Below are 17,598 nucleotides of genomic sequence, written 5' to 3' on the forward strand. Positions count from 1 at the left end.
GTGTTGTAGTGCAAATAAATATTATTATAATAAGAAACAAGAGTTATGCGTTTCTGACTTTAAATAGATTAGTATATAGGATATTTAATATATTATATAATAGGATGTATAAATGTGAATATTTCCATTTCACAAAATATTAATAATTTTTTTTCTATGATATCAAAATAAATTAGAAAAATATATGATCTATATAAATTAAATTTGTTTCTATTCTAAAATGATAAATTTTAGGTTAATTGATATATTCAAAAAAAGTAATTATTAATTTTTTTAACAATATAGCAAAATATATTTCACAATTTTTAAATTACATTGTTTGACCATTATCGCAATGTCATGACACAAAAATTGAAAAGATTTAAATCGATTACAAAATTAGGATTATTTAATTCCGCATCGTTATTTATTTTTTATCCTCATAGTACGGAATTTACTATTTTGTATAAGATAACGATTATACATCATTTATTGCATTTGTAGGCACTTATTGTATTCCTTATAATTTTATATTTCAATATTATATTTCGAGAAAGTCATGACACAAAAATTGAAAAGATTTAAATCGATTACAAAATTAGGATTATTTAATTCCGCATCGTTATTTATTTTTTATCCTCATAGTACGGAATTTACTATTTTGTATAAGATAACGATTATACATCATTTATTGCATTTGTAGGCACCTATTGTATTCCTTATAATTTTATATTTCAATATTATATTACTTGAGAGAAAGATCTCAATCATATATACATTTTTAATTAAGAATATCTTATTCACAAAATTGTATGCATGATATAAATGTTTTTTTTTTAATATTTCATATTTACTGATTGAGGATTCCGCTTTTCAAACTTTCTTACCTTCGACCATCAAGTCAATGCCCTGTTCGTATTTTAAATGTCGTAGGAATCTTAACGGTGTAATTATGATGATGAAGTTGAAGACGGTGCTTCTTCCTCTGGGATACCCACATAAACTGGGTCGCCTATACGAACAATTCCATTTGATCCTCGCAGACCAAGATGAATTCCCATAGCTGGACTGTCGCCAATAGCAGGTCGAATTTTTGGATCGGTTATCTGTCTGTAACTGCCAGAAAAATATTCCTCGTTAATGATATATGATATATTATTTAAGTTTTTTTTGACGTCTTTTGTGAAATATAATTATATTGTATGTCACATAATTTGTTGTATATTTTACTATAGATTTATATCTCTATATATATATATATATAAATGAAAAAAAATCTTGTATATTATATATTTTGATATACCTTTTTAAAGTTTTCAAAGGTTCAAGTTTGGTATTTTTTACTCCAGTTTCTGGATTCACCGTAGTCAAAATGCATCTTGTGCATGGTTTAAGATTTCTCAAAATCACATCTCCGATTTTCACCCAGTCCCATTTATCTTCCTCATAAGCAGAGGGGCCCTTGACTACGAAATTCATGCGGAAATTCAGCGGCGTAACAGGTTCATCCAATCGATTATTAAGGTCTGCTACCGAAGCTTCGTTGATCAGAGTAAAACTTGTTTGATCTGGATAGACTCCCTATTGACGTAATCAGAATGCAGTTTTCCTGTATCGTGCATTATTTAAAACGATACGTCTAAATTTCGATTTAATTCACTATGTAAAATTATTACAATATATGTATAATTATATAATTATATTATACGTTATTCTATATTATATGGCAAACTATTTTTTCTATGGTATAATATATAATATATATTTTTTCTATAATATAAAAATATTTTTTCATTGTCGATCAAATTGTTCTATGATAATAAAATATTTTTATCCTCGCACACACATAATGATTACGTCAACAACAGATACACATTGCAAGAAAATCAAGTAAATTCATAACGGAAAATTAAAAAATGATTTTTCTGTTAGAAACATTTATAAAGAATTAAATAAAATAATAATAGATAATAAGAACCAGTGCAGTTGATAAGTACAAATCATAAAGAATGATTATAATGACGAGAAGATTATTTAAATCTTTAAAAAATAATTATTAGAAATAATATAGATTTTACCAAAAAAAAGCTATGTATTAAGTAGTAATAAAATACCTGATTAATTGATAATAAAAAAATTAGTCAACATATATAAATTATATTTATGAAATCTCGAATATTCTTGTGAAAAAAGTACTTACGGTATCCGTCGCTGTTAGTAACGGAAAGTAATTTAAGTATTGTTTTCTTATTTTTCTCGCCGATCGATCTAATGGATAGTAGACCAATCTAAGACCGGTATCCTCTTGAAGAAGGAAACGTGACAGCCACCGAGCAATTTCTTCACCACAATCACGCGCCAGTACCGCATCACCCCAAATAATGGCTCGGAAACTTTTGCCACAAAGTTGAGAAAGATCTATCGATATCGATATGACGTCCGGAGCGCGAAGCGTCAATATAGAATCGGAAAATTCGGGTGATATCTATAAGAGACAAAGACTATAATAATTAATTTAATTAATTATAATTAATTAATTATTATAGTCTTAGAATAATTAACAATATTTAGGATTACTATCTTGGGTTATTAGCTTAAAAATAGAGATAATAGAATATAAGTGGTATAACAATTCTTAAAAACATGATATGAAATGATACGAAATGAAAAATATGGTTGAGCTATCACGCATTCATCATTCTTTTATTAATCTATTAATCAATTTTTTATAAAGTTACGTTATATAATTCATAATGTAGTAATGCTGTGATAAGTAATAGCTCTAATCGCGCAATTTACATTTATTTATAAATTATATTGTCAATTTGTTTTATATACATTGCATATGATATCATCACGGAATAATTAAAATTATAATAAAATATTATTAGAATTTATTACATTTTTATTATATAAAAGAATAAATTAAATCTAATAGCTATTCTTACATTGACCATTTTGGGTAACTGTCTGGCGGTAAGAAATCGTCCGTCATGATCGATGACCATCAATGTTCGATCTTTCATCCAACCCGATTTCAGACCCAATTTAGTGCACAGCATTTCTTTCTTGCGAACTATGCCGAGCGATTTAATCGGAAATACCATTATATCACTCAGTTCTCCGACCTTTTGCCATTTTGATGGCGGCTTCTGTTTCTTCTCCTTAGCCCACCACCACCAGGTAACAAAAACAGCTGTGCCAGCACCCACGGCAGCAGCCGTGACAAGCACAAGTTGTGTTTTATCTGAAAAAATGTACGTAAATTAAATTAATAATATAACCAACTTAAATTTAAAAAAGACAAATAAAAATATAACAGATGGAAAACATAGTTTATTATAATGCAATAATATAATTCAATAAAATAAAATAATAAAATATATTAAAAAATTAACGGATGGATTTAAAAAGAAAAACAAATAAATTATATCTCGTCAATAATAGCCATGAAAAATTATCTCACATGTCATTTGAAAGTGCAAGAATAAGGACAACTATAAATTCATTCGGCATCTTTGAGTGGTGTGAAGAAAGGATCGGAAAATCCGTTCTTATATATACGATTATCAGCAGTCTTGAACTCTTTTTTTTTTTAAGAGCAGTCTTTCCTTATAAAAAATCAAAGTACTAATACTTTACGAGATTACATAAGAAATTAGAAATAAACTTGTGATTTCAACAAGTGTCTTCCTTTCTCTCTCCATCTTTGTTATACTATTTCAATTTAAAATTGACTGAATTAATAATTTGATTGAAATAAACCATGGCAAACATAATGTTGTTTAAAAAATTAATTAATTTATCTTTCACATATTTGATGAACATAATCAAGCATTTAAATCACACAATAACTCATTTCTCATTAAAAAATTAGGCTTACGAAATGCATAACCGGTTTTATGAGTCCGGAAATGTTTCATAAAATGGTTGTTAAATGAGTTATTTATTAATCTATTGTAATGTAATGTACATATATAATAGATACAATGCTGCTTAGAGAAGAGCTGGTAGATAAAAGCAATTTCAATTAACAATATTTCAATTAACAAATATTTAAGTAAATACTTTTAATATAAATGCACGCATGTGTGACAGGAAAAATTGATACAAGCATTAAATTTGAGAAAATTTAATGTACTGTTATCTTCAAAACTCGTTGAAATAGATGTGCAATCATTGTTTTTGTACTCTGTCCTTGTCGATTCATAATGAAATGCGTACGTGCGAGATAATTAATTCATAGACGATGCAATTGAATGCAACAAAGCGCAACGAATCTCGCACAGCTCGTACAAAATTTTTCCTACGAATTTTTCAATATCCATATTTTATAATATAGATTTCTTTGTCCTGAAGTAGCATGTATTTTCAGATATAAATGATGGATAAGAGAAGGCCCGTTAATCTAACATGAGTGTTAAATAGCTTGCTAATTAATACTCTGTATGCAAATCACATGGTTTCTTCGGTAACATCATACTTTAGATAGAATATCAGCGATATTATAAATGCAATGTGATTTATGCAGGGTAAAATAATCGCCATGTAAATTTATTAAAAATTCGGAAGGCAAGTTTTCGTATGATATAATCTTCAGGGAAATTAATTTATTAAATTTTTTAATGAAAAATGTGCATGACACCTTCAAATTTTATTATTCTTTCATTATATTAATAACAAAATTTTCTCACAAATCTCACAATCATATTTCTTTTTGAAGCAAAAAATATTTAATTAAAGAATAACACGATATGTTTGCATTGCGATTAATGATAGCGAATTTTAAAAATATCAGGAAAATTATCGATTAGATTGTATAGAAGAGAGAAATGGATTTTTTTTCGTGCGATAAAAATATTTCATTATTATTATCGTGCGATAAAAATATTTCATTCTTATATAATACATAGGTTAAACTAATTAACTTTATTAATTACATTATGTCGCCTTTTTTGGACATATTGACTAAAATTTAAAAAAGTTCTTTGATTTTTCTGAATATGAAGATTTCATCAGTGCTCTTAAATTACATACATTTTTAACTTTCTGTCGTTTATCTAAATTTATATAACATCATTATTATCAACACAAACTGCAATATCATGAGTCATTGAATTTCTTATCGTATACTATTTGTTGGATCATTTTTCTTTTCCTATAAGAGACACAATATTCTTAGAATATTGAAGTAAAAGAAAAATAATTTATTATTATCAATATACAAATGATTTATTATTCTTAGAATAATGTGTCTCTTATAGGTCTTTTATTATATTATTACTTAACAATTTTTCAAAATATTATATTGATAATAATATTTATACTTAGAAACCGAAATATTTTTTTACCCATAGTCGCATATCGAATTTAAAAAAAAACACAGATCGAAATATTGCAGTGTGAAATAATTATTTTTTTGGCTTTGTATATTTTTATCGCACTTCCACTCACTTTCGGCTTAATTTCCGTTCTCCTTATTTTCATTATTATGATCATTGTTTATGTTCCTTACAATCTTATTATGTTTTCCTTTTTATCAATTTCACGTACACAGGCGTGTTCTCAATCTATCGATTCACCTTGCTTATTCTTCTTAAAAAAAATCTTTCAATGAACAAATAAAGACATATCAAAATTCTTTTGTGTCGAATAATTCGTGATATGTTAAATACTAAATAAAATACACAATATATTTACACATGATCGATGTCAAGGTCACAACGAAGTAGCCTTGCGGATTTCACAAGACGTAAAAGCCTAGCAAATATTTCTCGGGAAGAACGATTAGTCGCAAATGAACCTCGTCTCTTCGCAGCTATCGTGACACTGGCTGAGCTGGAGCTTCACCTTCACGACCTCCTTTGTCAGGACGGATAGTACATTGTTATTTATTCATGCTATGCTATCTTGGCTCAATAATATAACGAGACCCAATCTTCGCTACGCGTCGACACATAGGCAGAAGGCGTGCTGTGCAAAAATGTCCGTTCAGAATTGGGACGCTGTTTTCTAAATACGCTGATCACTCTGACATAGCCGGTCTTTCCGAATTTTTTAGGAATCAATTACGCAACTAGATATAATTAATAAATCTGCATGATTACGCAATTCAGAGTGCCTGCGAAATTGTCAAAATTATTAGAATAAAAAAGATTATTCTCTCGCGATTATTTTCCTGTATAAAATAATCCTCTAGAACAAGACATTTTGACAAATGTAAAAAATGTATTGAATTAAGAGAGAACTAGAATCTTAAGAGTAAGAGATTTCAAATTTTAGTAAGTTTGAATCCATAATTTTAATTTTATTGTTATCTGCGCAGAGAGCACACAGATATTTATAATAGATATTCATAAATATTTTTTATTATATATTTTTTGAAAATATTCTGTAAATATTTTATACCACACACACGTTAAAATTTTCAATATAACAGATCTAAAGAAAATAATTTTTAATTTTATATGAAATGGAAAGATAAATTATAGTTTAATATTACTCATTGAAACAGTCTATATTATTAATTTTTTCAGTGAAATATTATTGATTTATAGTGCTATAATAACTTATAACTGCTGTATCAGTGACTCTGTTTACTCTTACAGTAATAATATACTGATTTTTAGAGAGTGTATATGAATGCATTGTTTTATTAATTCTATAAAAAAACAAACGTTTGACGAATAATAGAAACAACATATTTTAAATGTATTTTAAACATTTTTTAAACTATTTGTTATCAGAAAAAAAACGTATCTCTTAATGTTTTTCAAGTCAGGACATTTTAACTAATCAAAAACGTTTTCAAGAGTCGATTATGAAACGTTTCAAAGAAAGAAATATTTGTCAAACATTTTTGAAACAAATATGTGCTACCTGTGTAAAGCTAGCGCCTATGCGTGATTCGTAATTCACAATTCGTAATTCGTGATTCATAGAGATTCGTTGGACATTCAGGGATAATTATGCATAAAAAGGGCCCACTTTCGCACAAATGTATCATTGACATATGTTGTTAAGTCATATCTCTAATTAATATTCTGAAGGTTTTAGCCGACGATCGTTCTTTATTCAAAAGTTATTAAAGTATTTATGCATAAAAGGGGCCCGCTCTCCGATTTATTTTATTTTTAAATATGTTATAGGGAAGCTCTTCCCGAGTAATTTCATATATATATATATAAGGTCGGACTCAAATAGCTTTGGAGATATAGGCTGAAAAATTATATTAAATTCTATATAAATTTAAATTGTTTACCTTTTTTTTATTTACCTTTAATTTATCTTTTTTGTATTTTTCTTCAACTTGCGAGTTCGATCGCCATTGTTAAGTTTCATATTCGTGTTCAGAAGATAAAAATACGTAGGAATTTGGTATTCTTACCCATTATTTCATATAGATGGGTTTTCCGAAGGTTTACTTTATTTTTGTATTTATTATTTTTATCCTTTTTCAGCCTATATCTCCAAAACTATTTGAGTCTGATCCTTATATATATATATATATATATATATATATATATATATATATATATATATATACGAAATTACTCGGGAAGATCTCCCCTATAACATACATATTTAAAAATAAAGCAAATCGATGAACAAATAAAGTAGAATTTTTATGTAAATATTTCTCACATTTATTTGTTAATAACTTTTGAATAAAGAATGACCGCCAGCTAAAACTTTCAGAATGTTAATCAGGGATAACATCCTTCTCAACATAAGTCAATAATACATGCGAAGGTGGGCTCTTTTTATGCATAATTACCAACATCTATGTTCTCTTATGTCTTCTACACGTTCAAGCAGGCGATTATTTGTCTAGCTCTCTGCAATAACCTATGAGAGAGAAACACGAACTAGTTACGCATAGTATAGCGCGACACGAATAGATTGATTCGTAACGATTCGTCTTCTTTGAGTTTCGTCAAAAAACCGCTCGGTTAGCGAATCAATGCAAATGACGAATCGCGCATGACGAATTTTATCTCCACATTATTCGCGAACATTATACGAATCACGAATCACGCATCACGATTCGCGAAAACGCGCATATATTAACTGGCGCTGGCTTAATGTGTAACGTATTTTTTTCGCAGAACTTATTCTATTCGATCAAGATGAGGTATACCATTCTGGCACTGACGGTTGTGCTTTGCCTCGCATTCGTGAGCTCGAATCCAATTCCGGAAAGCGGACTTAGCTGGGAGGTAAGCACGTGAAAGGCGCATCTTCATGCTTCTTATTTCTTTTTTAACATTTGATTATCGCGAGATTAATGCGCCAGATTAACTGCCGCTTCTCTCAATGCATTATCGCTCAATCGCATGCGCGAATGATACGTGCAAATAACAAAATTCGAGGCTGAATTTTAAATGTAAATATACACGAAATTGTCGACTTTAATTGCTAAATAACTTTTATTAATACGCTTTTATTATTTACAAATGCTTCGATAAATTCCTGCATAAAATTATGCAATGACTCATAGGGATGTTTTGTACCTATTTTCAAAATATTGAGAATTTAATGAAAATTGTACAAAATGTTCTTACATATGTTTAGAATCTTCAGTACAATTTTTAAATTGATTCACTAAAGCGTTCACAAGTTATAAGGATTTTAATTTGCACCGAATTAACATGTGTTCTTATGGAAAACGTATAACCACATCGATTCAAATGACAAAAACACATGGAAATAATATTCAGACACATGGAAATAATATTCAGAATTTTAAAATTTGCAAAAGTTTAGATACAGAGGAAATATTTGATCAAATAATACAAGTACTAACTGGTTAAAAAGATATTAAATATAATTCAATGAAGTTAGCCATGTATCTGTCACAAAGCAAAATTCTCTGCCAAAAGTTAATCATTTTGATTAACAAAATTGGGAATATTTCAGTAAAAACACAACAAATATTAAAAAATACATCTCTGCACTGTAGCTAAGATCAAATTGTAATATCCGACACAATTTCTCATACTCAAAATACACCAAAAGTGGATATTCGTCAATATTGATTTTCAGCTATTTTTTGCTGGGATTGTACAAAACATCCTTAAATAGCTTTCGCGTCTCCCCATTAAATTGCAATAACATTCTAATGACCAAATAGTAGTAATAAAAAGACGGGTGGGGCTAGATCAGTTCCTGATGTCACCTAGATCTAGAAGATCTTCTGTAACCCTAATGATCAAATAATCTTCCATTAATCTTAGCATCACTAACGATATCTTCATTTTTTTACGTTATATCAATTGAGGAGAAAAAAATGTGATTTCTAGAAAATCACTGCCTCGCTAAGAATTTCTTGATGATATAATTAACACATAGAAATTAACATTTATTTTAAAAAAATTAAATTAGTAGAATGATTATTAATTATCAAACAATAAGAATGGTAAAATGTGAGACGATTTCTTTTTGATCGTGAAAGTTTAACCATGTTCTGATCTATTAAATTTTTTATTGTTTTTTACCGAATCAATTGATCGATTTCGATAGCTAAAAATGATGTTTTATTATCGACAATTTTTGCACTTAATAAATGCAATAAAATTTTAGCACGAACAAAATGACAGAAAGTAAACACAATTAAAATTTTACCGCAATATCATGCATTGTAATTTATGGAACCGCATCTACATTTTATTTATCAATACAACCTTCGGTAATGTGCTGGTAATCGTGAGCTATCATTTCTTTATTATAGTTTGTATCTATATAAATGTCACGAAAATACATGTTTTAATGTCAAAGTATTATCTTATAAATTTTAATAGATAATTTTAACAGCTCATGAAGTTGTTAAAATAAAAATTGTAAAATGTATTACAAAGTATAGAAAATAATAATATTTCGAATAATAATTTAAAGTAAAAAATGTTCACCTATTCTAATGCCAAAATATTATTATACAAAGTTTAATAATTCACTTATCTTGCGTATTAAAATTTGTATAAGACAAAGTAATAAGACAAAATATGTGCTTCAACAATAGAATGTAAAAAGTTTTTATACTTTGAAAAATTATTCATAATAATTCACTGAAAGTCTGTAATTTTTAATTCTTTGAAAATTGATGATGCTACGATTGTCACGATTGATTATTACTTTACGTTATTATGTGATCACAGGAATTATAGTTGTTGCTTGAAAGCCTATTTTTTCACAGTCGCTACTCGAACTTATGTAGCATCCACCGCAGTTTATTTATAATTGTCATAATTTTTTACATAACATTTGAAACTGTATAACATAACGCACGTGCGCGGTGAAAGAATAGTCACCAGCTAGAGATACTTACATAACGTGAAAAAAGAAAGTAATTCGTATAAAAAAAATGAATTTTGCGTATAATATCGGGACATTAGCATCGTGTCGAAGACATTTAATGTTTCGATTATATGGCTATAAAATAATAACCGTAAATCTCGAAGGTTTTCGCTACTCACGCGTTCTAATTTCGGAATAAACTTCATGTAAATTTTACTGGCTTTACGTGAGCATAATATTTGAGAATAAACGTTTATACGTTTGTGAAACGATAAAATAATTTTCACGATTACTAGTATATTTCCAAATGTCATCGATAAGTAAATAGTAGACTATTAATATATTTTATTATTATATTAATTTACTTGTTTATTATATTAATTTTTTTATTTAAATTAATTTATCATATTATATTTATTTATTTACATTAAATTTTATTATTACAATAATATATTTTATTATAATATTATATAAGGAGCAATATAATCATATCGATAAGTAAACAGACGTTCGTATGCGGTTCCGTAAATCACACAGGCACGCCACATATTGTCATAAACGATATAAGTCAAAGTATACGATCTGTCGAAAAAGCCGGATCGTCCAGCTCTCGTCCTCCGACACTTTCACTGGAGGACCAAGTAACCGGACTTTCTTCGGTCGATAGGTGCTCGATGGAAAGTTAGTGCGTACACGTATAAGCACGTAAAAGGATACAATGCGATATTCAAAATTCACTGTACGAACTTCCACTTGATCCGTATTTTGCGCTTAGAAGAATTTCGTGGATAATATTGAGAATGGAGAATATTAAATAGATATACAGATAAGCAGCCAGACAAATAGAGGGAATAGCTAGATGATCTAAAACTTAGAAAAAATCAGTCAAGATTTATATAAAATATATAAAATATAAAAAATAGTATAAAATATATAAAATATATATAAAAATATATTATAAAATATATTAAATATATTTATAATAAAATATATTTAATTGAGGAGAGCAAGATGTACATTTACTAGGTGTGGATAGTATTTAAATTGCATGGAAAAATCATAAATGTTGTAGAAAAAATTAATAAATATTACGAAAATTGAAAAATATTACATGTCAAATTATATACTTCAAATTATACTTTTTTTTTAAGCACATTCGAAAATAAAAATATGGGCGGAATTTTTCGACTAAAGTTGAGAAGTGAATAGCGAGTGAAACGTCGACTACATGAATGTGAAGCCTTGAGGGAAAATGAACTATAATACTCGAGTTGAGCAATATTTATATAGCCGTCCATTGGTTCTATCAGTTTGAGATTTTATGTAAAATTAATGTAAAATAGATTGCATACCAAAAAAAAAATAAATCACCTCATATATATAATGACAGATTGTCCTTCAATCAAATAGATACAGTCGAAAAATGTCGATCTTTCATAATTAGCGTAATCTTTTTGCCAATTTTATGTAATATTACACTCGAATTTTTACATAAAAATGCTTAATGAATGATTATAAAATATATTTCTTGCATGAGATATTTATTAATAAATGTTGAGTGATAAACTTTATTAATAATCTTCGTAAAATTACAATTAATTTAATCCTCAGTAATTATCTCACAATTCCAAGAATTTACAAAAAAAACAGTTATGTTACGGCTCCGGACAGTGTAAATCGTAAAATAATCGACAAGTCCGTTCAATAATAGCGCTAAATTAATGATCCTTGCTTCGATAGTGCCATCTAACATAGAGATCGTTACACAATACAATAACCTTAACATTTTCAAAGACACCAAACTCTACAGTTTTTACCGTCTATTTTCAACTTGAATGGGAGAATTATGCACTGCGGTACACTTCCTTGTTTGTTGGTACCTCGTGGCAGATACGCTTCGCGTCTTCTTTAATGGACTTCGCTCGGAGGTAAGCACGTGAGAGGCGCATCTTCATGCTTCTCATTTCTCTTTTAACATTGCCATTTGATTATCATGAGATTAATGCGCCGGATTAATTGCCGCTTCGCTAGCTGCATTATCGCTCAATCGCATGCACGAATGACACGTGGCACGCGACTAACAAACTTTGAGGCCGAATTTCAAACCGGTATAATAATAGTTATTCCGCAATTAAAGACGACAATTTCACGTAAATATACGTGAAATTGTCGTCTTTAATTGCGGAATAACTATTAATAATTACAAATGTAATAAAAAACTATTATTAATACAAATGCTTCGATAAATTCCTGCATAAAATCATGCAATGACTATTAAATGGCTTTCACGTCACTGTTAGATAGCCATAACGATCTAATAATCGAATAATCTTCCATTAATCTTAGCATCACTGATGCTATCTTCATTCCTTTCCGTTATATCAATTAAGGAAAAAAAAATGTAATTTCTAGAAAATCTCTGCCTCGTAGAGAATTTCTTGATGATATAATTAACACATAGAAATTAACTTTTATTAGAAAAAAACTAAATTAATAGAATAATTATTAATTATTAAACAATAAGAATGGTAAAATGTGAGATGATTCCTTTTTAATTGTGAAAGTTTAACCATGTACTGATCTATTAAATCTTTGATTGTTTTTACCGAATCAATTGATCGATTTCGATAGCTAAAAATGATGTTTTATTGTGGACGATTTTTTTATTCAATTAATAGCAATTACGATAAAATTTTAACACGAACAAAATATCGGAAATTAAACGCAATTAAAATTTTACCGCAATATCATGCATTGTAATTTATGGAATCGCATCTATTTATTTATCAATATAGCCTTCGGTAATGTGCTGATAATCATGAGCTATTATTTCCTTATTATAGTTTGTATCTATAAGTGTCACGAAATACGATTAATGTTTCAATGTCAAAGTATTATCTTATAAATTTTAATAGATAATTTTAATAGCTCATGAAGTTGTTAAAATAAAAATCGTAAAATGTATTATAAAGTATAAAAAATAATAATACTTCGAATAATAATTCAAAGTATAAAAAGTTTTCAGTTATTCTAATCTGCCATTTCTTCAATGTGAAAAAAACTGTCTTTTTTATCCGCTATGTCTTTTTTCGTATTTACGCACTTTTATAAATCCAACGTTGCAAGGAGAACTTGGCATATAAATTGTATAAATTGCGCATCCTTAATCCATAATTATGTCTTAATTTAGAAATTCTTATATGCAACTATTGAGTTATAGTACAACTAGTTGATTAAACGAACATCTTAAATTGATACTTTTTATCTTTTGACACTCTTTCGTCTCATTATAAAGTATTGTATCTTACACTCAAAGATTTAGCAATTAAGAAGTTTAATAACACAGGCCTGTGAAATTTAGATTTTATTAGTTACAAAAAGCGGTATAGATGAATCTGATAGATTTTTTAACTCTGAAAATGAATCTTGCTGCAGAATTTCTTCAGTACGTCAGGTTTTTGAACAATTTGTGCTTAAATAGTCCAAAAATGGCTATATATTGTTGTCACCATTGGATATTGGCGATTTCACCTTTTTATAGTGCACAGGATGTCCATATAAGGATCCTTAACTAATTGTTAATCGAAAAATCAATTAATTGACCGCTATCCGCAAGAATAAAGAACACATATGGATACCCTGCAGACAAGTCTCGAATATTACGCGTCGAAGAAGCGCACGTAAGGATCATAGCAGCAAGATTGATGGATCGTAGCTCAAGTAGGATGTGAGAGCACTGTAATGTCGGGAGCGCTGGAGTTGGACGCGGAGCTGCAACACACACTGCAATTATATTCCCCAAAACAAACAAAACAATAGTAATTGTAAATTAATCCCTGTATATTTGTACTCATTTTCGTTGTCCGGTAACATATCCCCGAACGCGAAAATCTTAGACACGGCGACATCCCTCTCTGCTCGCTGCCTGCCGACTAATACTTATGGATCTCTATAATCTTTCCAGACGGCCAGCAGCGAGAATTCGCCCTCCTGGGGCGAACAGAAGCCTATAATAGGTCCGACAAAAGGTATGACGATGGCTATACCCGGTCCTTGGACCAGACTGCTCCTCATCGGTAATCGAGGACTGGCGCAAGTTGTAGAGGATATCATAATAGTGAGTAAATGATATCTCTGGACTTTCACTATCTACCATTTATTTTAATTTTTCAATATATCAATTTATAATAAAAGATGTAGACACCCTTCGTAAATTTTGTTACTTTAAAATATTAATGAAGTTTGCTTAATATTATATTTTGCTTAACATTATATTTTATAAAGGATTTAATTATAGAAATTTTCTATAAATATAAAATGTCCCGACTAAAAAGAAAATAAATTATATTTTTAAACGACAATCATATAAATAGTTTAATACTATTTAAAAATTTCACAATCACACTCTTTTTTGAGAAGAATGTAACGCAATCAATTTTTATAATAAGAAATAATTGATTGATAATTGTACCTGTTACTTTACAACTAGTGTTAACAATGTTGTGATATGAGTATTTAATGATTAGTTTTGAAAAATATCCAAGCCATTTTTCGCTTCATGTACAAGTAGGCAATATAGCAACAGTTTACTCTTTATACTGGACGTCGATTATAGATTTCGAGATTTTAATGACGCGAGGTTCACTCGAAAGCAAACCATAATCTATGATAAAATATTGAATAACTATGTCGGAGATTGATTAATAGATGTTGAAATGACATGTAATCGCGTTAGAAAATTGTAAATAAATAGTACATATATTGTATTGTAAGAACCATAATAAGATAATTAAAAACTGTTGAGAATTGTTAAAGAGATTTTAATTCCGGTTTGTGCATAATCATGCAAAAATACGCGTATAATTGCACTTCTGTATCTGGTGCGTATTATGCCATATTTATATTTTATTTTCTGAGAGAAAAAGAAGAGAAACTGCGAGCGAAGTTATTTCAACATCGTTAGAACGAGGAAAGATATCTTTCTAATTGGACATTTATGATTGTGGAATTTATAAAATCTTTTGCACTATAAATTCAATAAGGAATTTAATGAAAAAAGTTTAATTTACAGGAATGAAATCATAGCTTTGTATATAACTACAATTTGTATTATAAAATCGAAATCGAAAAATCATATAGAGTAATGTAAATTAGGCGACCGATTAACAGTTACAACGGACAGGAAGTCTATTTCAGTAAAGGTGCGAGGAGAAAAAAAGGATCACGCGGAGGGAGATCCTGGAACACATATTTCTTTTTGTTGACTGTTGCAATTTTTCTTATACGCGTTGCGCCCGTAATATATTATTATGCGCAATTCGCGACACATTACTCGCGCGAATGTACGAGAAGTTTTATTATCGGAACGTCCGCTTCGAAAATGTTTACGCTTCGTATAACGCGTGGAATTCCTTGATTTGGCGAATTAAACTCTTCTACGCGTTTATGATTTTACGCAATTAAACGTAGACAGAGATAGCAAATAATCTTGCCTTATTTGCGCGAAATGCGTAGCACACACGTCTGTAATAAGTCTTTTCCTCAAATTTTTTAATTGATCTTCTGCAATTTTTATAATATAAAGAAAATATAATTCGTATAAATAATATAATTTTTAGAAATCAGATTTTGTGAGAAAGCTGAACAATATTTAATTATTATTTATTTAAAAACATCATTAATTATTATTAATTAAAAAATGCCCGAATAAAAACCAATTTCCAATTTTAATTTGCAGAGATGGTGTGCTGTAAGCCAAAAGTGGATTAACTTGTTGGCGAAAGGCACCTGGTAATTTAAACAACTTATTCAAGGATCGAGATGAGGAAGCACAGAAAGGGGCCTCGCCGGCCTTGGTACCGATGGATATAAATGCAAGTCGCCTCTGCTAGAAAGGAACACGGGTACGACGTTGACAACAGGACCGATCTCACGGTGTTGCCTCCTTGTTCCCGGGATCCTGAATTCACTTCCTTCGTCAATGGCCGTCGAGCTCTTTATAAAAACACGAAAAAGACACACTTCGTCACTGAACATATTCTTCTCTAAACGCGATGTTAATTCAACATCGTCCGACTTCGTCCACTCAGCTCTCTATGCGATCTTTTTCCTCTTTCCATCTATTCCTTCTTTTTTTCTTTCTCTTTTATCTTCCCATTTTTTTTCTTTTTAAGCCTCTATCTCTCCTGTCGCCTTTTTTCTATTTACTTTTTCTCTGTAATCGATTATTAAAACGATAGAGAAATTTCCGTAGACGGTTGTCGTTTTAAGACGATCGAAATTTAATCGTTATGGGGTGGCTCGCGCCACCGTGCTACGATGGAAACACATCGAGAGAGATGTTGGAACTTGAAATTGTAAAATCGTTTCGAATTTGTGATACGACACGCTCGTCGTTGATAGTTCGAACGAGATGATTTATGCCCTGATGACTACGGATAACGAATTTCTCCGAGCGCACTTTCTCTACCAGCCATCCCTCGGCTTGAAAATCGCAATTCGCGCTTATAAAGTAAGAAATAAAAACAAATAAATTTTTTTTCTGTAGAAAATACCATGTACAAAGTCTTAGGATCTGTTTTGATAGTAACAAGGATAAGACGCGTGCTATTTGCAAGATCGAAGAATACATTGTTCAATATATATGTCCTTCAATTATTATTGCGCGAACGATACGATTTCGATCGATCGTCATCGAGCACAAGAATAAATAAGATATCGCAAACTTGTACATAGCTTACTTCGAGATGGAAGTACCAGGTATAATGTTGTTTCTATCTATTTGTATCTTTAACACTCAGCTTTCTTGTTATCTCTTATGTATCTATTTCTCTCCTCTACAATTACGGTGACATAAAATTTGGGAAATAATTAAGTTTGCTAAGCATTGTTAATAATGAAATCAGAATTATCTCTCTAGTGTATTTCAATTTTGTGTAATTTGCAAAAGCCTTCTCTCTGCAACGAATCGTTGAAACAAATTACTTCCCTTTTTGGATTTTTCCGCTCCGGACAAATCCAATACGAAAATAATGTAATTTGAGTAAACGTGTAATGTTGTAAGCACATGAAATGTGGCGTTTCTCGTCCTTGAACCGAGCGTATTATTTTTCTGTGTAAAACATCCCTGATGTGTTGTAGCGCAAATAAATATTATTATAATAAGAAACAAGAGTTATGTGTTTTTGACTTTAAATAGATTAATATATACGATATTTAATATATTATACAGGGTGTCCGTCAATTTTCGACCTTAACGAAATAAAGAAGTAGATTGGCTGACATTCGGATTGCCATTTTGCTCGCCGCGTTACAGTGAATATCGCG

General features: G+C 29.5%; 2 protein-coding genes across 3 annotated transcripts; one reads left to right on the top strand and one right to left on the bottom strand.

Annotated features, from left to right (window-relative positions):
• Nucleotides 1-295: 295 nt before the first annotated feature.
• Nucleotides 296-5,822, bottom strand: LOC105258540 (mitochondrial amidoxime-reducing component 1). Of its 2 annotated transcripts, none has more exons than XM_011269841.3 (5): nt 5,680-5,822; nt 2,928-3,226; nt 2,180-2,464; nt 1,283-1,560; nt 296-1,095 (listed from the first exon to the last, which is right to left on the bottom strand). In XM_011269841.3, the coding sequence occupies exons 1-5, from the start codon at nt 5,681-5,683 to the stop codon at nt 930-932; spliced, it is 1,032 nt and encodes a 343-aa protein (XP_011268143.2). In that variant the 5' UTR covers nt 5,684-5,822; the 3' UTR covers nt 296-929. The 2 variants fall into 2 exon arrangements, with proteins under 2 accessions (XP_011268143.2, XP_011268142.2); XM_011269840.3 differs by lacking the exon at nt 5,680-5,822 and adding an exon at nt 3,446-3,467.
• A 2,239-nt stretch (nt 5,823-8,061) lies between these two features.
• LOC109610529 lies at nt 8,062-16,185 on the top strand. Its single transcript, XM_020029781.2, has 3 exons — nt 8,062-8,198; nt 14,237-14,389; nt 16,010-16,185. Exons 1-3 carry the CDS (start codon nt 8,064-8,066, stop codon nt 16,064-16,066), a joined length of 345 nt encoding a protein of 114 aa, XP_019885340.1. The 5' UTR covers nt 8,062-8,063; the 3' UTR covers nt 16,067-16,185.
• Nucleotides 16,186-17,598: the final 1,413 nt, after the last annotated feature.

Source organism: Camponotus floridanus, unplaced genomic scaffold, assembly GCF_003227725.1.
Source record: "Camponotus floridanus strain SB8 unplaced genomic scaffold, Cflo_v7.5 scaffold68, whole genome shotgun sequence".
Taxonomy (NCBI): Eukaryota; Metazoa; Arthropoda; class Insecta; order Hymenoptera; family Formicidae; genus Camponotus; species Camponotus floridanus.